Source organism: Panthera uncia (assembly GCF_023721935.1).
Source record: "Panthera uncia isolate 11264 chromosome B2 unlocalized genomic scaffold, Puncia_PCG_1.0 HiC_scaffold_24, whole genome shotgun sequence".
NCBI classification, from domain to species: Eukaryota; Metazoa; Chordata; class Mammalia; order Carnivora; family Felidae; genus Panthera; species Panthera uncia.
Window position 1 is genome coordinate 78,066,905 of NW_026057580.1, and position 27,795 is coordinate 78,094,699.

Here is a 27,795-nt window from a genome sequence, read left to right on the forward strand (position 1 = left end):
ATGTTACATATAGTGACATAACTATAGTTACATATTTACATACGCATATATAACTAGACAGATCGATAGATATAATAATATAACGATAGCAAAGATAATAAAGCCTGGAAAATATTCAATTAATGAAAAGTAAGCAGAAAAACAGGTTAAAACAAACAACAGAAGAAATAGAAAAAGCTAGAAAGGTGATAGATTCTCATCTAATCATGTCAATAATTTCATTAAATATAAAAGATTTAAACACCAATTAAAAAGAAAGATTGTATAAAAAGCAAGACTACATGCTGTTAACAAGTAACCCACTTTAAATAAAAGACATAGATAAAGTTAAAATAGAATAAGATATGCCATTCAAACGGGTATCAAAAGGTAGCTGGTATATCTATAGTAATAAAAGACAAGGTAGACTTGAGAACAAAGAATGTTACCAGGGAAGGGGCATCTGGTGGTTCAGTCAGTTAAGTGTCTAACTTCGGCTCAGGTCATGATCTTGTGGTTTGTGAGTTTGAGCCCTGCATCAGACTCTGTGCTGACAGCTTGGAGCCTGGAGACTGCTTTGGATTCTGTGTCTCCTTCTCTCTCTGTTCCACTTCCGCTCACACTCTTTCTCTCTCTTAAAAATAAATAAATATTTTAAAAAATCTTTTTAATTAAAAAAAAAAAAAAGAATGTTACCAGGGATAAAGTTGGGATATTTTATGCACATAGTGGACTAATTCACAAAGAAGACTTAAAAATCCTAAATGTGTATGCATCTAACAACAGAGCTTCAAAATGCATGAAGCAAAAGCTAATAGAATTAGAAGCAGAAATAAAGGAATCTACAAGTATAAAGATTTTATGATTCTATCTCAGTAATTTACAAGACAAGTAAACAGAAAATCAGTGTATTAGTAAAATTAGTTAGACCTGAACAGGAATATGAACCAACTTAACTTAATTAATATTTATATTATAGTCCACCAGCAACATCAGAATATACAATCATAAAGTGTACATGAAACAATCACCAAATAGCCCTCAAATGGGCTTAATGGATTTTAAATGATTAATATCATTTAGAAGTTATTCTCTGATCATATAAATTTAAACCAGGAATTAATAACCATAATATATCTGGAAAATCTCCAAATATTTGGAAATTAAATAGTATACTTCTAATTAACTCCAGGGTCAAAAAGGAAGTAAAAAGGAAATTAGAAAATGCTATTTCTATTTCTTGAGCTGAGTGATGGTTACAGGGAGTTTCACTTTGTGAAATTCACAAGCTGCACATTTTACTTTGTGTACTTTTCTGTATATGTGTTACATTTCTCGAAAAAATAAAATTTGAAGTGGGATAGACAAATTCTTAGAAAAATAAAACTTAGCAAAACAGAGCCAAGAAGAAATAAAAAGGAAGTTGGAGCAAGACTGCAGCTGCAGTAGGCAGCCTACTTGGGTAAATTCCACAAGCCCCTACAAAATCAAATTAATTAAGATGGCAAAGAAAAAAAAATCCACATACAAGAGGTACAACAAACTAAAAGGTTACTTCCGCAGACCCCAAAATCTAAGTCGGTGTGACAAAACAGTAATAGCACGATATGTGTGATATCAAAGTGCCCAAGAAGAAGCAAAGATAAAGCAAAAAGACCTGTGAGAATCCCAGAATCTGAATTGTTAGCAGGTATTTGCCTCTAAGGCAGAGTCGTACTCAACATAGAAAGCCCAGGAGGCCAATCTGAGAGAGTAGACAAATCTATAACAGAACTCATGGGTAAGAGTGAGAGGAAACACAAAATTCAGGTGCTGCTGGAGTGATACAGGCCATGGGAACTTTTAAAATTAGCCAACGGAAGCTGTCTTCCAGGATAAAGCCCTGTAAAGAGGAGAATTTACTCAGATAATCTAAATTGAACAAGACAGGGACACACTGGCTAAGAAATAGGACAGATGGTAAAGATAAAAATGGGGAGGAAGATCAGAGGGGACATAAAAAGGTCATATTTTTGTACATCTCAGAATAACCTCAAAAAGGGGAACCCTAGAGCTTAAGCTAGGAGTGTCTCTGGGCCTGCCGCACTTGCCTACTAAGAATTCCAGAAAATCCATTTTACTGAGACTTCAGCAACAGAAAAGGGTGGTAGTCAAATCTGAACAGTTATCTGACAATGTTATTTAAACCCTCTCTTTTGTGAAGACTAGAAAAATCCTTATTGAACCAAGACCTTTATTAAGTGGTAAAAATTTATTGTGTTATAAGATTATATATATGTGAGAGACTAAGATGATGTGTTGTGTGGACCTCTTTTGCATCATTGTGTTCAACTTTTGGCAAAAAAAAAGTATACTAATATATACACAAAGCTCAGAGAGGTGGAATTTTTGCCTGTTGGTTTCTTATAGTTAAAATGCATCACTGGGTCAGTAAAGTATCTTAACACATTTAAGAAGACTTTTAGTAATAGCAGAGAAGATAGAAGATGTTTGCACAGTGATGGATGACAACATAAACCTAGATCTATTAAATTCAAGAGCTTGCATCATTAATGTCAGTAATTATTTCAAGCAGTAACTGCCCAGAGGAAAAGTGGTCTGTGCCACTACAGAAAACAACATAGCAATAGCTTTTGGCCATTGTACAGATTTACAGCTCTACAAAAACTCATTAATTTGGACTTTTCTATTCTTCCTTCAAACACCTATGGTGAGTATAATGAAATTGGACTAAATAGTCAAAAGAAAGAGGTACACACTTTTTGCAGCTATAGGTAAAGTTCAGGTTCCAATCAAACATGAAGGCTTCTGACTATGTTTCCAGCTGGGCCCTAACTGAGTTTCCATTTTTTCAGGCTCAAGTTCTGAAATTTTCAGCTTACGTTTTGTTTTCCTTTTAGATTTTGTTGGTTGTGCAGATTTATTTTAAAAAATTGTATTTCTTTTTGTTAATTGTATAAATATGAGTCTATCTGATGTGGTTGTAGGCATTGGTGCAACTGCCAAAAAAATTCTGTCGAAGTAGAAGTCTGAGACAATTATATACACTCAGATATTAAAAAGCATGTTCAAAATATTTAATATGTTATTAAAAGTATAGAATCACCAGTGACATGTCAACTAGGAAACACACATGATTCTATTAAGAAATATATTAAATCCAATGATAAAAATTCTTAAATAAAGACTCATTGCTCAGGTTTTGGTAAATTATTAAATTGCTCTTTGTAAAAGTTTTACTTCTAATTTTTCTTTGAGATGCTAAAAGGAAAACCTCTTGTTTCAAATAAAAAACAAACAAACATGAAAGCCAAATCTTTTGTGTTGGACTACCAAAGTAGTCTCATCTAATCTCACCCACACTCATTATGCCCCTACTCATTTGACTACCATTTCTCTGTTTCCAATATAAAGTATCTTCCTGTCACATTATCTAAATCGCATCTCAAATCCCATCAAAATGATAGAAAATAGGTTAAAAATATTTAAATCCAAGGCAAAGGCTACTTCTGGTACAGTCAGCAGTTATGGAGGGTGAAGGAATTGGAACAGAGAATTGGGGCAGAAATCAAGGTTGAGTACTTTCTGAAGACATGTAACATTATATTTCGGAAGAGTTTGGGCTCCAGGGTCAGGGGTTGGGAGGTAAAGTCAGTCAACTTGTTTGTTTCATACATGCACAAAGTAAAATCTGCCAGTGGATGAACTTAATACATATTTGTTGAACAAATTAATAAATGAATGCAGAAAGATTACTCCTATTATTTACCAGCCATGAGGAAAATCAATGGACTGAATTGTAATCCTTAGCAATTAGCTCCAGACCCACAGTTAGAGAAATTTCAACTTCACCCACTCTTCAATGAAACTAGAACAATCAGGAGAAAATCCCCAACAACAATCTTTTCCAAGGGTTCACACCATCAATATCAATATCAATTCACTATTGTTCCTTCTACTCCCCAGCCTCAGCCATTACTGTGATAGCGGTTTATGACTCCTCTCCAGTTGCACCTGATTATTCAGTGTCATAGGTGCTACCCTCCATGTCTGACTCATCCCCTGGGAACCATAGCTCCTTCCACCTCAACAGAGAAATTTCTCTGTGTGACACTGATTTCACTCACCATAGATGATTAATTTCTCAGTGATTAAATTCCTTTGTTCCACCCAAAGTAGTTGTATTCTTTTAGGAAGTTATAGCACATTTCTCAAGGACCAGGCTGAGGAGGTATTTGTGTGACACACCCCTGCCTCCCACATTTAGACTCATTCAATAGTGTCTTGAGAGGCCACAGGTCATCGAGAGTCTATTGAAACTTGAGCTGTGCAGAGCTGCCCTGGTCTTGGCCAAATGCTATTACTCAAGAGCCATATTCCTGATACATGTATCCCCCAGTCTTCAGAAGTTTGCATTATGCCATTACTCTTTTACAAAAGACCTACATTAGTACCTATTTTCATTAATAGAAAGAAATCTGGAGGATTTTTGCTTTTACAAAAAAAGGTGAAAAGTGAAAAAAGCATTCAACGTTTTTTTTGCAGTGAGCAGTTGTAGAGGCAGTGTACCCCAAGAAGTGAGAGTGGCTCCTCAAAAGTTCCTTCTCCAAAAACTACACTCAGCATCTCAGCATCCAGACATGGGTTTTGACTGTGTCTGTAAGTATCTGTGCTTTATCTCAATTTTTTTTTCTTTTGTGCCCCTATTAGCAAGATGTCTCCTATGGTGTCAGAAAAGCCTGAGAAGGTCTGCCTATTTGGGGGGTCTGGGAATGCTTACAATTTTTTCCACATAAACTAATGGTAATTTCTTCTTCAATCTATGCCATTTTGGCTTTGAAAGTTTTCATGAGAACACTCTCCTTTTAGATAGCAAGGGAAACCTGTATTTGCACACATGATCGTAGTTCTAGTCTTTCCTTCATTGTCTCTTCACACTGCCTAGGGAATGTTTTGCACAAAATACTTCACTGGCCTGCTAAGACCCAGATATCCTGAAATGAATGGCCCTCAAAAGTAAGCTAAATAGTCATCATTACTATTGTCTACTCAAGGTATTTAGAAGTTTCACATTTGAAGAGCATGCTAACTACACTATTTTGTTAATCACTAAAACTATTTTAACATCACCTTTTTTTTTACTCTTGGAGAGCAATCGGGTATAATATTATGAACATAAAGTTATTAGACTGGCTTATTCACACGAAGATATATCACCTTTCTTTTTAGTCATACCATATTATTTTGACCTCAAACCCCTCATTGCCTTCCTTTGCCTCATATATCTTAATTTTTTCATCATGTTCCGAAGGTTAAGACTTGTCAAGCAAAACTGATCTGATCATTCTTAGTGGTTTCATACCAGTCAGTCAAAATGGGAATTTTTATGATTTAAAAAGTTGCAAGAATTTCTATAATAGTGAAAATTGAGTCAAAAAAATAAGAGTTGATGCTGTGAATTTTGTGTTTTTTAAAAATTTTTAGCTCCACTGCTAAAGTCTTTTTTTCTTTTTCATGTTTTTTTCCCATACACATCAGTATCCCTGCACCCTCCACAGCATTCATACTAACAATCTCATTTCTATCTCACTATATTTTTCTTTGGGCTTCTGTAACAGTTTATACACACACATGCGCGCGCGCACACACACACACACACACACACACACATTTTGTTTAACAAAAAAAAATAGTCTCATACACATATTTTTCTGTATCTTGTTTTTTGCATTCAAAAGTACTTCATGAAAATCCTTCAGGTTAGCTGATAGAGCTCTAAGTCATTGGCTTTAATGGCACATATGTGGAGGTACCATGATTTAGTCACCCCTTTTGTTATTGATGGGCATCCGTATTGTTTCCAGTTTTTCGTCATTAAAAACGCTACATAAATATCCTCAAACCAGTATCTTTCATATGGGTGCCTTTATTTCTGTGGTAGTTACCTCGCAAGAGAAGGATTGCTGGGTCTTAAGGTATATGGATTTTTAATTTTAACAGATCTTGCCAGATTGCTTTCAAACACCGTTTCTCTGCCAACTACACACAAAAGTATTGCTCTAGAAGGTCTGACTTCTTTTAAAATATAAAATTTTAAATTTCTATCCTAATAAATTTCAAATGTTCGATACTTTAAAAGGATGAATTATTGTTGATAACTAATATTGCTTTTCATTAAACACTGTTCAATGCAATTTTTTATGAACCCAAGCACTGTAGTTTCTCAGTTTTCCAACCTTATCTGCACTAGCAATGTTGCCATCAAATTAAAAACAACAAAGAAACCTAAACAGATGGCCTTTCCTACTATTTTCCTGGATACTTAATACCCTTAAAACTCAATTTACTGACAATGTTACTGTAATGGTTTCAATTCTTGCTTTTGCAGTGTTCAAGTAAAGAATTAGCTCTCCTCCCTCTCTGTGCTAAAAATAGTTTCACTGTTGATTAGGGATTTTGTTTAAACTGAAATTAAAGAGAATAGGAATAAGATGAAATGAAGCTACATAATAACATCTCAGTCATAATGGATTCTCAGTATAAGGAATTTGAATAGGCAGCAGTTTTTCACTGTTGTCCATATTCAAAGGCAAACGGTTTTAAGACAGTCTTTCTCAATTGATACCTGGTTATCATTTTTGAAGTGTTGAATACATACTAAATACTGAATAATTATGATTATAGGCCAGATTCAAAAATAGTTCAGACTTGATTCAGTGATATATCTGTAGGAAAAAGTAGGTCAAAACTATTGTATTCTCACAAATTATCTTAAAAGAATGTTTTATTTATACTGAAAGGTATATGTCTGTTTATACAGTAGTTTAAGTTTCCACTGACAACACAATAAACATATCATTTCCATCAATATTTCACATTACTTATAATTCTCACCAAGAGTCCTTTTAATGAGAAACACAAAGGTAATTCATATTTAGTGCCTTGTATGGCCATAGCCCTTGCTGATTTATAATCACATTTAATAAGTTTTGTTTTTTAACATGCCAGTGGATATGGGTAGGAGATCATCTGAGTTAAGCTTCAGTAACATGGCACAAAATATTAGAACCAAAGCTTAGACTACGATGATCCCAAGAATTTAGTTGGTTAGTACTTTTATTTTACACCAGAAGAAATGAGACCCACAAACATTCAGATGTACGATGACATGATTAGTCATTCATGGTACTGAGACTGAAATATACATTATTAACAATTCCGTCCTAGTGTTCTTGACTGCACCATGTAATATGATTAAATTTGAAAGAGATTAAAGTTAGGTAAAGCTCTACACTATAGAATATAGAACAGGGGTATCAGAAAGGATCAAAGCAGTTGGTACCCTAAGGAAATGGGCAAATGATGGAGAAGCGATACTATAACACACTTCCTAAGCAACAGCTTTCCCAGGGCCTTCGTCCATACAGCCTTTAAAAGCAGCATTAAACCCATTGTCAAGATCCCCTCACAAGTAAAAACAATGGAATTTAAATAAAAGCTAGAACAAACAATCCTAAAATTTATATGGAACCACAAAAGACCCCAAATAGCCAAAGTAATGTTGAAAAAGAAAACCAAACTGGGAGGCATCACTATCCCGGACTTTAGCCTCTACTACAAAGCTGTAATCATCAAGACAGTATGGTATTGGCACAAAAACAGACCACAGACCAATGGTAAAGAATAGAGAACCCAGAATTGGACCCCAAATGTATGGCCAATTAATCTTTCACAAAAGCAGGAAAAGAGTACCCAAAGGAAAAAAAGACAGACTCTTTAGCAAATGGTGCTGGAAGAACTGGACAGCAACATGCAGAAAATGGAACTGGACCACTTTTTTATACCATACACAAAAATAAACTCAGAATGGAGGAAAGATCTAAATGTGAGACAGGAAACCATCAATACTCTAGAGGAGAAAACAGGCAACAACCTCTTTGACCTCAGCTACAGCAACTTCTTACTCAACACATCTTCGAAGGCAAGGGAAATGAACTCTTGGGACCTCATCAAGATAAAAACCTTCCACACTGCAAAGGAAACAATCAACCAAACCAACAGGCAACCAAAGGAATGGGAGAAGATATTTGCAAATGACAAATTGTTAGCATCCAAAACCTATAAAGGACTTGCCAAACTCAACACCTGAAAAACAAATAATCCAGTGACAAATGGGCAGAAGATATGAACAGATGTTTTTCCAAAGAAGACATCCAGATGGCTAACAGACACATGAAAAGATGCTCAACATCACTCATCATCAGGGAAATACAAATCAAAACCACACTGAGATACCACCTCACTCTGGTCAGAGTGGCTAGAATTAACAACTCAGGAAACAACAGATGTTGGTGAGGAAGTGGAGAAACGGGAAACCTCTTGCACTGTTGGTGGGAATGCAAACTGGTACAGCCACTCTGGAAAACACTGTGGACTTTCCTCAAAAAATTAAGACTAGAACTACCCTACAACCCAGCAACAGCATTACAAGGAATTCATCCAAAGGATTCAGGAATGCTGATTCATAGGGGCACATGTACCCCAACGTTTCTAGCAGTGCTTTCAATAACCAAATCATGAAAAGAGCCCAAATGTCCATCAACTGATGAATGGATAAAGAAGATGTGGTTTATATATACAAGGAATACTACTCAGCAATGAGAAATAATGAAATCCTGTCATTTGCAACAATGTGGGTGGAACTGGAGGGTATTATGCTAAGTGAAATAAGTCAGAGAAAGACAGGTATCATATGTTTTCACTCATCTGCGGAACTTGAGAAACTTAAAGGAAGACCGGGGGGAAGGGAAGGGGAAAATAATAGTTTCAAACAGAGAGGGAGGCAAACCCATAAGAGACTCTTAAATACAGAGAACTGAGGGTTAATGGGGGATGGTGGTGGGGGGGGTGGAAATGGGTGATGGGCACTGAGGAGGGCACTTGTTGGGATGAGCACTGGGTGTTGTATATAAGCGATGAATCATGGGAATCTACCCCTGAAACCAAGGGCACACTGTATACAATGTATGTTAGCTAACTTGGCAATTATATTTTAAAAAACCAACATAAATAAAGTAAAAAAAAATACAACAGTATGGATGGTAGACTTTCAAGGTTAAATCCTTTCATCTGCTTTCTACGGCTGTGTTATCACAGTCAAGAGGATTCTGTACAGTGCTTTATTTTAGCTTTCCTCTCATTAAGGACTCATAAACTTAATTACTTAATATTCCTTAAGAAACACAGCTTGAAATAATTACTTCATTAGAAAAATTTAGCAGTGTTCATTCTCTCTTGAATAGATTCTTGTTTTAGAGTTGCTGAAGGTTTTATTTGTCCTTTTATTCTGAATGCAAACCTCTTCACCTTCACGTCTCTTGTAGAATTGCATTTCAAATACCATTTAAGGAGAAATAAAAAAAAAATCCTGCTCTAAGTCATTTTCAAGGATGCCCATTATTAGCATAAATCACAGCTTAAAAAGTTCTAGAGATAGTACCAATTGGTAAATAACTATAAGATATATGGTAAATTATAGAAGAAAGAATAGAAAAATATGATTTTAAAGAAATTGTTTTCAGCATAGCATTTCAGGCATAATGTATTAATATATTTAATAAAATTTGTTGAATAAAAGGTGATTGCTAAGCTAGAAATTCTTTAAAGTCTTTAAAGAGAATTTGAAATAAAGCAAATTAGACTTAAATTAGTTACCAGAATATTCAAAGATATTTGTTTTAAGTTTCAAGATTAATTAGTAGATCATGTTCCTCTTCTGTTGAAAATTCTTCAGTATTACTCATAACCTGCAGGAGAAAATGTGAGTTGTTTGGCCAGTCAAGTTTATCTTCCAGTATTTTCCCTTAAATAAAACCTCCACGCTAGCCACAAGGTTTTACTAAGACTCCTTCATTGCTTCTTATTAATATTTATTTATTATTTATTTAGAGAAAGCATGCATGAGCAGGGGAGGGGCAGAGAAAGAGGGAGCAGCAGAATCCCAAGCAGGCTCTGTGCTGACAGCACAGGGCTTGAACTCATGAACCATGAGATCCTGACCTGAGCCGAATCAAGAGTCAGACACTTAACTGACTAAGCCACCCAGGGCCCCTCATTCATTGCTTCTTATAGTCTTAGTCTGCTCAGGCTATTCTCAATATGTCCTTTGCTGCTTCTGCTGCTGTTTTGCTTTATTCCTATTGTTCTGGATGAAAATCCTGCTTTCTCTATGGTCACTCAGCTCAAGGTAGTATGTCCTTCCTCTGAATTTTACTATCACAATTGCTCTCAAAACTGTTCACGGTTTACAAAATATGTACTTGTATGCTCATCTTTTCTTGTATAAGTTTTATCACTCTATCATAAGCTCTTTGAGGGTAGAAATTCTCATATTTGGTGTCTTAACAGAATAGACTCTTAAATACTTGTTACCAGCTTAAAATTTTTTTCACTATCAAGTGATCATATATATATATGTTAGGCAAATAAATATGATTTCTATGTGCAGCATGTTTATGAGTTTAAATATTGATATTTATGAATTACATATATAATTGATAAATTATATATATATCAATATATATATATAGATGTTAAGAGATTATATTTGAGTGGTAGAGTTGTTGCAAAGATGAAATGTGCATACAAGTACTTTATAAACAATAATCACTATATAAAAGCAGACAGTATTTTTGATAATTTTCCTTGGAGTTATTCTTTCAATGATAATATTAGGTGTATTCTGTGTATGCAGCTAGAAGTCTACTCAGTGACTTCTATTTCCTCTATGTTTGTTTTTTGTTTGTTTTGTTTTTGTTTTCTGCACTTAGCTCTTTCAAGAGAATGGGGTTTCTGAAATTCTAATGAGCCCAAGGCTGAGATACTGCTCAAGTGTCTGAGCCCTGGTTCACCTTTCTTCCTCAAGGTGGGGATGTAGCCTTAAGATGGACATTTGGTCAAGGACCAGCAGAACCAAATTCTGTAAATATTTCTTTAACCAGGGGAACATGAATAGTTTGAGCATGCTCTTTCTGAATGATGAGTTTCAAGAATAAAATAATGGTAACAAAAAAAATTGATCTTTTTTTGAATCATACACCACACTGCAAATTCCCTGGAAGATAAGCTTCCCTTGTTATTGACTTAGGGGCCAGGAGAACCTTGCACCTATGCTAAATATGCAGCCATCTGCTCCTGTTCAAAATGGCCTCTTTGCTTCTGCTAATATTTTACGTCCTTGGCTAAATAAGCCAGAAATTTAATCTAATCTTATCTTACCTATGTGTGTGTGTATTAGTGTTGTCTTCAACTTGAACATTCAAGTGCCTTTGCTCATTTCTATTAATTTTCTAGTCAGCAGTTTTATGTTTATTGTATACAATAGCTTGGGAATACTTTCCAATGTACAGATCACTCTAAGTGTCAAAATTTAAGGTAGAATTAGGTTATATATGCTAAAAATTATCATAGAATAATATACAAAATATATAACTGTGATCAAATTTGAGCTCACTGATGAGATTGGTACCCTAATGGGTATCTTCAGATGTCCCGGTCTTCATCTACAGAAACAAGCTTTCCTTGATAGTACACATATCTGCTAGTCAAATGATACCTATTGTGTCCAACAGTGTTACTAATTGCTAAACATATCAATTAAGTGCATGATAAAATCTCTTAATTGTATTAGTGCTAGACAATATACTTAGATTCTCAATATGAGATCTAATAAAACACTATGAAATTAGGAACATGCCTATCGAGGCACATCAAAAATTATTCAGAAAGGGGGACAGAAATGGGGAAACTTCACAGGGTACTTAATGCTATATATGGTAATAAGCAGCCACATGATTTCAGTCATGTAATGCAAGACTGATTTCTTCCTCAGCTCACAGTCCAATGTGGGCTGGTAGGGAGGTTTTGCTTTTCACAAATTCAAGCATCCAGGCTCCAGGGACACCAGGAAAGAGAACAGAAAGCTCATTGGTAAGGCACATCTACTACTTTATGCCTTGGCCTGCTCACTTATCATTAGTTAAGCTGATTAAATGCCCTGCAATATACTTAGCCAAGGAAGAGGAAACATTGTTGAACATTAACCAGTCTCTGCTGTGCCCATAATCCATTCTAATACTTTTTTCAGGCCAAAATAATTTCATGATAGTAAGCAAAATATTAATTTGAAAAATATGCTCTTACGAAAGTTAAAAGAAAATGTAGGCAGTTATGTTGACATAACATGGAGATCATTTAACCAAAAAAGCAAAGCATTTTGATTTCCATTATCTGATGATTTCTAATGAAACTGTAGTTAATTATATTTGATGTTGTGAGAGAAGGGATTTTAGAGATGCTTGTAAAAAGATGAACTTTAGCATTTTAAGAAAAGGCTAAATATAAATGTGTTATTTAACAAAGAACAAATGATACTTATTCTCATAGCAGATCAAAGCCATCTAAACCCTCGATTAGATAAGATTTTAACAGCCAACATTTTAATAACTGTCTACCCCAATGTATCTCAAATGCACTCTATTAGCAAACATGACAGTCCAATTATTTCCATGGTGCTTAGCAATTCATGGTGGCCTATTGCCAACAGTAGAATATGGAGTGGGAAACATGCCAAGGAAGTTAACTGATTTTAAAGGCTAAAATATTGCTAGTGCTGAAAATTCAAGGTTTATGTGAGGCTAACTGCCCTGACCCTGTTTAATTTAAACTCATTAGATAAGTAGGTGCCAATGTATTTACTTAAGTAATAACTCTTAATATTCTGCTGAAAAAAACAAGTAGGTAAGTCAATTTTGCTACAAAGAACATGTTGGTGAAATTTTGTCACATAGAACCTTTTATTTATCACTGGAGAATGTAAAACAATTCAAAAATATATTGCTAACCTATTATACATTGATCTGTCTATATCACAAAATCTAAAGTATGAAAAAGTTCACCTGTCAAAACAGGAAGGAAAAATGAGGAAACTGAATAAACTACAAAAATATGTCTAATATTGGATTGTACAGGATTTTTCTGTAATTTTATAACCAGTAAGGAAAACATAAAATAGGAAAATATAATCTGTTACTCTTGGAAAAGTCTGAATCAAAGAGAAATTATAACCACGCCTGAGTGTCTGATCCACAGTAGGAATTTAATAAAGATATACTGAGTGACTGAATAAATGAATGAATGAATGAATGAAGGAATGAATTATTATAATGCAGTTGAAAGAGGTCTGAACTTGGAAGTCACAATGGCTAGGTTCCATGCTATGCAATCACCAGTTAGCCTAACAAGAACAAATAATAATAGCTATAATTTATTGAAGTCTTGCTAAGGAATTGTTAAAAACATGCATTAGATCATAATCCTATGACATAGCTACTACTATTATGCTCATTTTACCAAGAAGTAAAGTGAAGTACAGAGGAATTAAATAACCTGATAACAGAGCCAGGATCTAAATTCAGACAGTGTGCCTGCTGAATTCTCAATTTTATCCACTGCATTATATTTCTCCTCTATATAATCTAGGGATCCCCTCTGTACTTTGAGTCATAGCTTCATTGATGAATTAAAGGTTTTGGATTAGATGTCCTCTAGCATCTTCTGTATATCTAGATAGTTTACTCCAAAGTGGATTTGGACTCATATATGCAATTAGTACTCTAAGCCAGAGTTGGCAAAAATTTCCTATAAAGGGCTAGATAATAAACATTTTAAGTTTTGTGGACCACACATACTGTCACAGCTATTCAACTCTACCACTGTAAAAAAAGCAATAGACAATACACAAAAAAAATGAGCAGTGTTCCCGTAAAACTTTAACAGAAAGAGGGTATAGTTTTTTGGCTCATGTCTAAACCATCATATATAATAAAGAAATAGTGAGGATAGTTTTAACAAGAGTAATTTAGAAATATTCAACATCATTGTGCTAGGAGACATCCTGACATACAAGATGTTCAAGTCTTCTGCCATCATAACTACATCATTTAGGACATATGACTATCTGATGGTTTTTAGAAAGACAGACTATACAGATCCAAACACCAAATTTACCTGTCAGTTTTTATAAATAAAAGCATACATGGTATATTTAAAAAAGATATTTCCAAATAATGGTTAGATTTCTAGACTATGTCACACAAGCCTATCAGATGCATATTATAGCCAAAATAATACCAGTATGCAATGATACACTCACACATGCATTCACACACACACAGAAGGAAAACTTATACGTTTTAGTTATAATCATTGCTAAATAGAATTTAGTAAACTATTATTTTCATTAAAAATACATTCCATAGCAAACAGTCAGTAGAAAAAATATTTGTACCAAGAATATAAGTTATTTCCTCCCTGCTTTACCTATTAAAAGAGCTGAGGGGGAAATGTGGTCTAAGGTTTCAAAATATGTTCCTTCTGTATCATTGTGATAATTCAAAACAACTATGATATTTCATTCAGCAAATAATCTGATATTCTGCTCTTGTGCCTAGCACTAGGCCAGAATTTCTGAGAGAGAAGAATTAACCTTTGCCCCTTTTTGAAACAAACTTAATTTTGGGGAGATGACATTGCCAAACAAAAGTGTTTACTACTGATACATTTGTTGAATGATATGCTGGCATTAAATAATCAGAGTGAAAATAAACAATTCAAAATAATAAGAAATAGCATGTAAGACTATGTAATTATTTACAAGAGGATGGTTAAGAAATCTTTTATAATTTAAGAGGAATGCTTTGGATTAGAGTGACTCAGTAAAGTTTTGTGGTTTATTGATTGTAGTAAGGTTCTTATACTAAAGACAAAGTGGTGTAGGGGCATCTGGGTGGCTCAGCCGGTTGAGTTTCCGACTCTTGATTTTGGCTCAGGTCATGATCCTAGGGTCACATGCTCATATGTGCTGCATATGTGCTGACAGTGCAGAGCCTGCTTGGGATTCTCTCTCTCCCTCTTTCTCTGCTCCTCACCTGCTCATGCACATGTTCTCTCTCTCAAAATAAATATTTAAAAAGAATAGATATTTTGAAAAGCTATGTACCTATTAGAGAAATTAAACATTTTGCAAAAACTCCTATCACAAAGAAAATTTCAGGCTTCCCTGGGAAGTTCTACCAAACACTGAAGGAGAAAATATAATATTGTCTATATACAAGCTACTAGAAAATAGATGAACACTTCTCATTTTATGAAGCTAGTATTACGATGATAGCAAAATCAGAAGACAAAAACTATAGACCAATGTCCCTTAAGAACACAGACATAAAAATTCCTAATAAAATTTTAGCAAATCAAATCTGACAATACATAAAAATGATAAAATATTATGACCAAGTAAAGTTGATCTTAGGAATGCAAGGTTGGTTTAACATTAGAAAATATTGGCAAGTTACCATATCAACAGACCAAAAAAGGGGGAAACTCAAAGATTACTTTCATATAAAATATTTGATAAAATTATTTTCTAACAGAAATTCTATTCCTGTAACTCTCAGTAAAATAGGAATAGAAAGGATCTTCCTCAGCTTGTTTAAGGCATCCACAAGTAACCTATAGTTGCTAATGTTGAAACTCTTCCATTAAAATGGATTTGTCAATTTCTCTTTGCAGTATTTTTTTTAATGTTTATTTATTTTTGAGAGAGAGACAGCAGGGGACGGGCAGACAGAGGGAGACACAGAATCTGAAGCATACTCCAGGCTCTGAGCTGTCAGCACAGAGCGTGACACGGGGCTCTCACTCACAGACTGTGAGATTATGACCTGAGCCGAAGCCGGACGCTTAACCGACGGAGCCACCCAGGCACCCCTGCAGTATTTATCTTTTGAAAAGCAGATTTATTGACATGAAATTTATAATAAAATTCATAAATTTCAAAGTACTTTTAAAAATATAGTCATGTAGCTATCACTACAATCATAACATAGAGGCCCCTCTGCTCTATGCAGAAAATCCCCTTTCTTCCTACCCACCCCCAGCCCTGGGCCTCTGGAAACCACTAACATCCTGTCACTATAGAGATGCCTTTTCTACCATTTCATGCACACGGAATCCTACATGTAACCTTTCATGTGCATCAGTAGGTGGATACTCTTCAAGACTGAGTTGTGTTCCATTTCATGGAATGAACTACACTTGTTTATTCACCAGTGGAGGTCTGAGTTGTTTCCAGTTTGGGACTATGATGAATAAAAGCTATATTATTCATGCATGCCTTTATATGGACACACCTTTTCTTTGGAGGAATACCCAAAAGGAATATTGCTGAGTCACAAAGTTAAGTGTGTGCTTAACTTCATTTAAAAAAGAAAGAGAAAACAAAACCCCCAAACTTCCAAATGGCTGTTGCAGTTTTTATTCCTATGAGAAATTCAGCATGTTTTTCTTTTTCTACTGCATCATTTCTACCCACATATAAAAATGCTTCCATTTCCCATCTTAAAAAAGTCTTTTGACCCCCAGCCTCCTCCATATTCTCTTTCCCTGCTCAGCAGTGCTCCTGGAAGGACCAGTCTCCAGTCTTTCCTCTCAGCATCATTTAAACCCACTCCAAACAAACCTCACTACTCCATCAAAACTGCTTATCAAAGTCACCAAATCCAGAGGTCATTTCTTACTTATCTTTAAAAGTGCATTTTCAGCTTAAAATTATTCATCTCTCCATAAAGACTGTGGACTCTGAGTAGAGGTGCTGTTAGTTCATTTATCCTATCCTGAATATTAAAAATATTTCATTGGGGCACCTGGGTGTCTCAATCAGTTAAGCATCTGACTTTGGCTCAAGTCTTGATCTCATGGTTCTTGAGTTTGAGCCCTGCGTTGGGCTCTGTGCTGACAGCTTGGAGCCTAGGGCCTGCTTCAGATTCTGTTTCTCCTTGTCTCTTTGCTGCTCCCCCGCTCACGGTCTCTCTCTCTCTCTCTCTCAAAAACAAATGTTAAAAAAAAAATTAAAAATATTTCATTATACTTGCAACCCTCGACATGTGTATTCAATGAATAACCGAAGGAATTTCTTTAATATCTTGGAACTGGAAAATCAACCTAGAACCCACAATTTAATAATCACAAATTTGGGTAGAATTTTGTTAAGTTTAGATTAATTTCTGAGATTTATTTTACTATCACAGATTCCTCAGATGCCTGTGTATCATAAGGAGGCATAACTACAGAGATGAAATGTTGGAAACAGATATTCAAAGATTTATATATGAGCACTTACATTTTTCACAAATTTGTTTTCATTGTATGATAAAATATAGTTTCTTAAAATGAATCCTGTAAGTGTACAAGGTACCTGTTCACAAAGGAGAAATAAAGTTTGTCCTAAGGACTTATACTTTAAATAATTAAAAAGGGGCAAGGTGGGGCAGTATTTTTTTCTATTCTAAAGAGTATTGTTAAACTAATAGGTACAAAAATAATTTACAGTGGTAGCTACACATACTAACATATTTTACATTTTATTTCACTGAATTGGTAGGTCATTGTTCATAAGACATTTCTTTAACAAATGAAAACAAAAGCTTTCCAGTTGGAACTGAGTTCACCTTTCTAAAATGTAACTGTTATTATCAAGATCTTCAGTTTCCAATCAAAATCACCAATGAATATTATAAAACTAAGTCATAGTTCCTTCTCCATTTGTATTTCTAATTACCATGTAAGAATTTTTTAAAAAAGAAATAAAGCTGCAATTTCTTAGTATCAGTAACTCAGGAACAGAGTGGGTAGAAATGAAACCATAAACATTTTGTGAAACCATAAGCATTCTGTGAAACAGTTTTTCAAAATTAACTTTGAAAGCAGACAAAGCTTGGTATTTTGGGTAACCTAGAACTCTCTTACTTAACTCCTATCAACCACAGCTAAAGGGAGTAATATGTCAAATTAACTTGTTCAATTTTCTTTTCTCAACTTTTTCAATGCCCTTTAGGAACACCATTACCGAGCAGCTATTGTTAGCATTTACAGCATAAAACCTAGTTCTGGAAGGTTGATAATGCAATATCCTAAATATCACAAAACTGAAAACTGTACAGTGCCAGTTGTTTCATGATACAAAAGGAAAAATGAGTTTGTGGATGAGCCATTTTCGGTTTAAAAAAAAAAAGCTTGAGAACAGTCTTAATGGTTGATTTATATTTAAATATAAGCAATGCAAACAAAATGACTACTACCTATAATTAAAAAAAAACTTGTTAAAATCGCTAACTGAAAAATACTTTTGTGTATTCTTTCATATAATAAATGTGACAATTAGAGGAAAATAGACCTTTCCATATTGTATTAATAATCTCATTGGAGCAAAGCCTCCCATTTAAATAAAACATCGTGTTAGTCATTGAAAATAATTTAGAAATTATTCTCCTTAATGTTATGTTCAGTACAAATAAAATTTATCACTAAAAAAATGCGTAACAAATGCTTATCAGTATGAAATAACCAATCTATCTTTTAAATGAACCATGTAGAGACATCTCACATGAAAAATTATAACTTGATATAGGTATCACAAGCAATTCCTAGAAACACAATTATGTCTGAGGACAATAGTTTTCTTAGCATTTGCCATGATAAATATCATTTATTTCCCCCACATGTTAAATAAATAGTTGTGGCTTTGTCTATTTTTCCTTTATATGTGAAGACAAGATATCAAGAAAACAACTGTCTTCCTTGTTTCTATGGACTCTCTCTCTGGCTAGTCAAACAATTATTTACAATATTGCCACTTCATTCAAAACTCATTGGAAAAAATATTTTAATCTTCTGGTGAAGGAAGAGATGTAGGTTGGGACTAGCTTTTAAATACAAAGAACTAGAAGTAAATTAGATCTGACTCTAAAATCACCTTGCAAAACAAAAAACTTACAAAAAAGAATTTACTTCATGTGACAAATTGAGCTATATCTACTTGAATATATTATTATATTCAAAAAGTCTCAGCATTGATTCACAATATACATATTCACAAAGCATATGCTGTTATAGACACAGAAAACGATTGTTTCCTTTAAACAGATATAAAACGTGGCATTCAACTGTGTGTGCCACCATCTATGTGCTCTGCACTCTAACATTGCGCATGTCCCTCAGCACCACTGGTCGGTAGTTTTGTTCCAAAATCTCCATGTATTCAAAGTAATCACTCACTCGAAACCCATGCAGTGCTTCTTCCTGTCAAAAAATACAGAGAGAAGTTAATTCTCATGCGTAAAGAAACACATTCTAAGTTAATGAATTTAAATAGTTGACTTTTTTTAAAGCTACAGACAGGGTTTTATGTTGCTAGTAAATTGTAATTGCTTTTTATGTAGTAGGCTGTGTATGTATGTGATAGCAAGAAATCATGTCCCTATGAAACAAGGTTGTCTGTGTTTAAAACCAAATATGCTTTACAGCTAAGAAAATATAAGATAAACTCTTAGTTAATGAAATCTTCCCAGTATTTTGGATAGTTTCAATTACAGAATGATTGTTCACATTTTTAGTTAGTAAAGACCCTAAAGCTTATCAAAGGATACTATAATGTTGTAAGAAATATCTTGTTCTACAGCTATGAAGGTTCATAAAACCTTCAATAGTCTGTAACTCATAATGTTGGTACTATGCATGTCTATGCTAATTCTGAATTTAATGGTTAGTGTCCCAAATGAGGCACTCAAGAATAAATTAAAACAATATGAATATTAATTTAGAATCTTAGAGACTTTTAGAGAATTGTGTCTATTTCTTTTAGCATTTCCAAATACTAGCTATGCAGTACCCACCCTTCAAAATAAAACAAAAATTCTGAAGAAAAATCATACCTGATTCAATGTAATAAGTATCATGTTCAGAATTTTGGAGATTATTTTAAAAACTGGACAATTCATGCCTTCCTAGACATTACAGTTTAAAGGTAAAAGTTACTAACAAAAACCAAAAGCAATTTAAAAAGGGTAAGAGATAATATATTATCATATACCAGAAATTGTGTTATAGACAGTTTACAGATGAGACACATGAATGTATAACACCTAGAAAAACATCACATATGCAATTTTCAATAAGAATACTTGTAAAGGCCTCCCTCAGATGTCACTGTTCACTCCTAAGTAATAGTTCACAGCTTACAAATAACTTGGGAGAAGTTATACTAATTTTACCATGCATCACCTAAAATATGGGCAATCTGGAGGAATAGCTGGTACATTAAAAAATTTATTACTTATCTACAAGTCTGGTGTTATATCTTTTTTTTTTAATGTTTTATTTATTTTTTGAGAGAGAGAGAAAGAGTGAATGAGCTGGGGAGGGGCAGGGAGGGGGAGGGGTACAGAGGATCCAAATTGGGCTCTGTGCTGACAGCCTGAAAGCAGCAAGCCCGACGCGGGGCTCAAACTCACAAACCGTGAGATCATGACCTGAGCTGAAGTCAGCTGCTCCATCATCCAATGGGCCACCCAGGTGCCCCCACATGTCTGATGTTATATATAAAAGAACTAAATGATGTTAAGTTGTATGCAAAGCTTTACACCATTAAGGGTAGAGTTAATACCTTCCAACATAAAAATCTGAACTCTATTCAATTAACACAAATAACTGTAATGTTATCTATTCTCTTATTTCTTCATTAACTCATTCATTCTCATTGTATGTCAAGTTCTTGGTCATATCTTGAAGACACAAAGATGTCTGCAGGCCCCTGTCCTAAAACATTAACAGCTGAAGTGTATATTGTCTCCAGTTTTATGTATAAGCAACTCAAAGTGAAGATGTTCATCTTATGAATAGCAGAAACACTAGGTTTTTGTAATTTCTCTATAAAAAATATTTCACTTTGTTCTTTGGGGAAAATAGGATTGAAGTAATGCCATTCTTACTGTTCTAGAATTCACTTTAAATAGTTACTGTTGTAGTCACAGAACTATTTATGGATTTATCCATTCTCTTAATTCAAATTATGTGTGATTTGGTACTGATCAACTCATTAAAACTATATCTCAGCTGGTGAGAAATTATAGTAATGTGTTAATCTTACCAGATAAAGGCCTCAATGCCAGAAAAATTGCTTTAGTGTATATTCATGATTTTTAAAAGAATGTCTATTGTTCATCAACTAAATCACAACAGAGGATGAAAGCATTTGAACAATAGCTCTAATAATTCTTTTCTGGGCAAACCTAAGCAAAATATATTGAACATCTTTTAATTATTGTTTCACTTAATTTATAAATAAAAACTACCTATGGAGAACCATAGCTATCACTTGTTTTAAATATATTTTTTCCTTAGAATGTTTTCCAAATTATGGTTTCAATTTTGGACAATAATTTTAAAATAAAGAGAAAATATCCTGATAACTACATTGAAGAGACACCTTTAATGCAAACTGGTGCAGCCACTCTGAAAAACAGTACGAAAGTTCTTCAGAAATTTAAAAATAGAGGGGCATCTGGGTACCTCAGAAGTTAGGAGCCCAACTCGATTTTGGCTCAGGTCATGATCTCACGGTTCCTGAGTTTGAGCCCCACGTCAGGCACTGTGCTGACAGTGCAGAGCCTGTATGGAATTTTCGCTCTCTCTCCCTCTCTCTCTGTTCTCTTCCTGCTCGTGTGTGCAAGTGCACTTTCTCTCAAAATAAACTTTAAAAAAAAAAGTTGAAAATAGAACTACCCTATGATCCAGCAATGCACTACTAGGTATTTACCAAGGGATACAACAATACTTATTCAAGGGGACGCATACACCCCAATGTTTATAGCAGCATTATCAACAATAGCTAAATAATGGAAAAAACCCAAATGTCCACCGACTGATGAATGGATAAAGAAGATGTGGTACACACACACACACACACACACACACACACACACACACACACACAAGAATATTACTCAGCTATCAAAAAGAATGAAGTCTTACCATTTGCAACAACATGGATGGAACTAGAGAGTATTATGCTAAGTAAAATAAGTCCAAGAAAGACAAATACCATACGATTTCACTCATATATGAAACTTAAGAAACAAAACCGATGAGCATAGAAGAGGAGAAAGAGGGAGGCAAACCATTAAACAGACTCTGAACTATAGAGAACAAACAGGGTTGTTGGAAAGAAGGTAGGGGGAGTGGGCTAAATGGGTCATGGCTATTATGGAAGGGCCTTGTGATGAATCACTAAATTCTATTCTTGAAACTAATATTACACTGTAAACTAATTGGAATTTAAATAAAAACTTGAAGCAAAAAATGGCAAATAATTCTTATATCGAGGTCATATTTTATAAGAGAAAAATCAAATATTCATTTTAAAAGAATGTTTTTAAATTATGTAGTTCATTATTTAAAATTCACAATTTATAACTCTGAATAAAATCTTCAGAATCTCCAAATCTACTTTCTGTGTTCAGAGTGGCATATATTTCATTTTATTCTAAATGTTCTCTAATGACCTTTTTACTGGATAACTTTACTTTGCAATTACAACCATCTAGACTGCCAGTTTATCAAACTATAACAGACCATTTCTTCAGAACACTGCTTTATCATTTTGTTTATGGACTTAAGTACATGGGACTCTGTATAAAAATATGAATCTCCTTATTCTTTTTTTTTTTTTTTTTGTAATCTCTATCTCCAACATGGGGCTTAAATTCATGACCCCAAGATCAAAAGTCACATGTTCTACTAACTGAGCCAGCCAGGCACCCCTGAATTCCCTAATTCTTTAAATAGGTAGACATATGTAATTATATCTGGCAACACTATGCCTTTTTATATAGACAATGCACTACTTCTTCAAGAAAAGCATTTTTTTTTTAAATTAGGTTACTTCTGAAGTGGTTTACATATTGGTTAGAAGTTCATTTTGAGCAAACTGCATTTTCTTTTTTGTACCTAATGGCTTTTCAACCAGTATGCCTTCAATGATTATCTCTCTTATTTCTGGGTTTCAAATGTTGAGTCATCAAAAAGCATTAAAAATTACTATTCTAAACCACAGTGTTTCATGTACATTCAATATTACATGATATGGCATATCCACAGCTTGCCTCTCATTTGCATATAGAACTCCGTTTTCTTTTACTAATGAGAACATTTAATTAGAAGGTCCACTGAATTTAAAGTTTTTTAAAAAGGTAACCAGATTAGTCAATGAGAGACAACTTGATATACTAGAAAGAGCACAAGATTTCGATTCAGACCAAAAAAATGGTTCAAACTCCCCTGTAGTAGTTACTAGATATATACACCTGGGGAAGTTTACTGACACTTTAACCTTCAATTTCTCATGTGTAAATGTAGCACATGAACTCTTTAGCATGAACTATAAAACCTTGTATGATCTGGGTCCTGATGCCTAACTACCTCACCTTGTTCTAGCCACAGTAGTATCTCAACACTTTCTAAGTGGACCAAACTCATTTCTCCCTCTAAGCTTCTGCCCTTGCCTTTTTTCTCATTTAGAACAATTTTGTCCAGAAGTTGCTTTTCCTTGCCTCATTAAAGTCTCTGTTTCTGCTCTCAGAGTAGGCTTTGCTGGACTCTTTATCCAATAGCACCTCTGACTTCCCTTACCATGTTTAAGTTCCTTAAATTAAGATTTATCAATACCTAAAATATTGTATATTTATTTAAATATCTACCAGTAGACTGTAAGGTCAATGTGGGTAGGGATATGACCTGTTTTGTGACTATAATGCCTGGGACACAGCTCTTGTACAATAGTTGAATAAGTCAATGAGTGAATTAACAATGCGTATAAATTCCTTTGCCCTAGTGCTTGGCATTCAATAAGCACTCAAGGTGTTAATGGTGGTCATAATAAGAACATCTTTGTTAACTGACGGTCTCTAAAATGGCTAAGATAGATTTTCTTGATTGCACTGCAAATCTATAATGTGAAACATCAATGATTATTGACTCCAGTCTGTTTTTCTTTTTTAATATGAAATTTATTGTCAGATTGGTTTCCATATAACACCCAGTGCTCATCCCAACAGGTGCCCTCCTCAACGACCATCACCCACCCTCCTCTCCCTCCCACCCCCCGCCCCACCCCCCGTCAACCCTCAGTTATTCTCAGTTTTTAAGAGTCTCTTATGGTTTGGCTCTCTCCCTAACTTTTTTTTTTTCATTCCCCTCCCCCATGGTCTTCTGTTAAGTTTCTCAGGATCCACATAAGAGTGAAAACATATGGCATCTGTCTTTCTCTGTATGACTTATTTCACGTAGCATAACACTCTCCATCCAGTTCTATCTACGTTGCTACAAAAGGCCAGATTTCATTCTTTCTCATTGCCAAGTAGTACTCCACTGTTTTCAACCCCTTGAGAAAAAAAATAAGGGAACAATCCACTTACGATATTATATTACAGTCTTTTCTTGCAACTTCTCAGGAATATGCCTATTATGGAAATCAAGCTATACCTATCCTTTCAAGCATTACTTGTACCAGCAAAGGTTTCCAAAAATAATTTCCAGCAGAAATGTTTTTAGAGCTACTGCAAGCCCTGTAAATTTGGAATCTGAATCAAAGATAAGGCTTTCAGGGTGTTAAATAGATACAAAGTACAAAAAGATCAAGTGTACTTACTTACATCTTACTAAGTAAGAAGTAAGAAGCATCAAATTATATTGTAAGAGTCACATGTGAGAAGGGGTTTTGTGAACTTAGTTCCACTTTTTACTTTTGCTAGAGATGGCTTCTTGTGTGTTGTGTTTGACCTATCATGAAAAAGGAGCTTCTTTCTCGGTTAAAGTGATAGAAAAATAACCAATCTGCAAGTAATGCTTTTTTTCTAGTACGCTTCTCCTGGGGTGCTTGGTACAATTCGAAATTCCTAAGCCCCAAAGCCCCAAAACTTCTGAATCTCTGGTTTTGGCATCCTGTATTCAAGTTTCAAAGGTGACATTTTTACATATCCTAGAAGTGTCAAGCTATTTGAGGTTTTATACTAAAACGTGACAACTCAGGCCTGTTGTGAAAATTGTTTTGGTAGGCCTGGGGAAGAGTCTAGATGTGTCAGTTTCAATAAACATACTAACGATCCTCAGGATCAGGGGAGTGTATATAGCATGTGTGGTTCTGGACAGAATGAGGCTCTTAAATATTCACTATAGTGTGTGATTCTTAAAATTTTTAACTCAGGGGCACCTGGTTGCCTCAGTCGGTTAAGCTTCCAACTTTGGCTCAGGTCATGATCTCACAGTTCGTGACTTCAAGCCCCGCGTCAGGCTCTATGCTGACAGTACCAAGCCTGCTCTGGATTCTCTGTCTCCCTCTCCTACTGCCCCTTCCCTACTTGCACTCTCTCTCTCTCTCTCTCTAAAATAAATAAATAAATAAACATTAATTTTTTTTTTTCAGCTGAGGGGTACATGGGGATATGTGATGACTAGAGAGATGATCCTATCTTGGCTGGGTAAATGAGAGATTAGGCTTTGACCAGATACAATGTAAGAGAATGTTCCTGACATAGCTCTGAAGTACATGCCAGGTAATCTATGATATATAAGATGTCTAAGTGCCTAGAGAAGAGAAAAATGGGAGCAAAATATATATTCTAACTGTAGACTCAGGAAAAAGGCCTATTTCCTTTGTTCTCTATACATCTTTTTCTCAGTTAATAAGAGCAACAGGGGTGCCTGGGTGGCTCAGTTGGCTAAGCAACTTGGTTCAGGTCTTAGGGTGGCTCTTTAACTTGGCTCAGGTCATGATCTCATGACCCTGAGATAGAGCCCCGGCATTGTACATCATGCTGGCTGTAGGGCCTGCTTAAGATTCTCTCTCTGCGCCTCCCCCACTCACACTCACTTGTGCACTCTCTCTCTCAGGAAAAGAAAAAGAAAAAAAAAAGAATAGGAGAAGGATGGGACAGGGATGTAGAAATTCAAATAACTGCTAACTTTTTTTTAAAGCACTTGCTATGTGGCAATGTTCTAGAAGTATTTTACAGATACCATCTAATTACTCCATGTAATAGGTATTATTTCACAGTTAATTATACGGATGAGAAAACCGTGGCACAAAGAGGTTAAGCAACGTGCCCAAGCTTACAGAGTGACAGAGCCAGAATTTGAACGCGGGCAGACTCGAGTGATATAAGAACAACGAAAAACACATATCTGCAAACCACTGTTGACATAAAACTGAACATGTTTTATCTATTCCCTCAGATGGTGAATTATTTTTAGTACCATGTATACTTTTGTCTGTTAAAAGCTTAGCAATTCATGTGATGTTTCTGTCTGATCTCCATCCCTTACCCTGTCAACATGATCTGGTAACAGCTGCAAGAACAACAAAAACAAAATTCCTCTTGACAATTTACTGATTGGATTGAAATTAATCTGATTTTTTCATAATTATAAATTGATTTTGCCATAACATGCAGGATTTAGTTGAAGCATTCTAATTAAGTATTTTGAGCCTTCACAGCCTGATTTTCACTGGAAGGCAATCTTTTCCCAGCCTGGCATTTCAGTGAAGTTTTCCCCAAGTCGAATTCAATTGAATTCACAAACTAAACCAAGATTACTGCCAGCCTATTATCGCTAGAGAGAAATGCAATATAGCCAGTTGGCTGAAACAGTGAGTCTTCTAAACTACTATTAAACTCTTTCTAAACCGGCTTGCTTGCGTGAGTGAGAGAGATGACTCCACTTAAACAAACAAACAAACAAAACTTTACACTTCCAAGCTCACTGGGATATTTGAGAGCACTATACTTATCTTTCTGGGTGATGTTTTTCTTTCTAGTAAGTGTGATGCCTACAGATTTCCTGAACCTTTATCTGTCACAGATAAAAACATTTAAGACCCTAAGTCCAAGGACTAAGCTCTTCAGCATACCTTCAGAAGTTGCTTTTTAGCTCAGTAATGATCTATCAATTGCCACAGTGTGGGGATAACGCACTTATTATACATAATATATAATAACGCTGCCCTATTATCAACCTACATATTTGTTGTGTCTACAAAGATGTTGTGAAAAACTCAGAAAATACCTTGCTAATAACAACTTATATTCATGCCATTCATTAATCATTTAGTGGTTTAGTCAAAAAAGGAAAAATAAAGTGTTTGGGTTTTTTATTTTATTTTTTGGTTTTGTTTTTTAAGTAAATCAGGCCTGACTACGCTCACCACCTGGTCTAAGAAATTCCAAGTCATCTTTTTAATACACTGATCATGAAGAATTGCTCAGTGGGCTATCAGAAAAGTAGGCAATGAGTCTAGACTCTCAATTACCTAATTTAAGATCTGGAGCCTAAACCAAATTAATACAAATGGGTTGATATTGTCTCAACACTATCTGCTTCAGACAGATCATTATTATTCCTAAAGCGATGCTTCTATCATGTCACTTTCTGTCAATAATTAACCAGGAAAAAACTGCATATTTTCAATCTTCTGGAACCGTCTAGTACCTGAAGTTTTCAGGATAACTAATAATAGTTGAAAACACGTTTGTGGTTTTTCAAAATTTTTGAAACATTCAATTGGGTCTGATTATTTGAACATTGTTTACAATGGATGCTTGTTTTATCTATTTTTATACAATGATTCAACATCCTCCTTTTAAAAAGTAGTTTTATTATAAAAGAAGTAAGGACCCATTCTTCAAAAATAAAAAAAAAAAATAAAAATAAACCCACCAAATACCCTAAAAAGTAAGTCCTCTGTTCTACTTCACCTCTTCCAAAGCAATCATTTAAAAATATGTACAGTCAAGAAATAGCATGTAATCTATATAAGAATATTATTATGGCTGTGGTATATGTGGAGAATTATTAAGTTTTTTTTTTTCC

The 27,795-nt window shown here is 34.7% G+C and overlaps 1 protein-coding gene and 1 long non-coding RNA gene across 2 annotated transcripts in view; one reads left to right on the forward strand and one right to left on the reverse strand.

The window, feature by feature from the left end:
* The window catches only part of LOC125938873 (uncharacterized), a 106,350-nt gene that overhangs the window by 13,225 nt on the left and 65,330 nt on the right, over window positions 1–27,795 (forward strand). The window contains exon 2 of the long non-coding RNA XR_007462845.1: window positions 4,529–4,638. This is a non-coding gene — a long non-coding RNA (uncharacterized LOC125938873). The remainder of the gene's footprint in view (window positions 1–4,528; window positions 4,639–27,795) is intronic.
* The window catches only part of TBC1D32 (TBC1 domain family member 32), a 201,284-nt gene continuing 190,918 nt past the window's right edge, over window positions 17,430–27,795 (reverse strand). Inside the window, exon 34 of the mRNA XM_049654268.1 lies at window positions 17,430–19,173. Coding sequence (XP_049510225.1) covers window positions 19,054–19,173 — 120 coding nt within the window. The 3' untranslated portion in view covers window positions 17,430–19,053. The remainder of the gene's footprint in view (window positions 19,174–27,795) is intronic.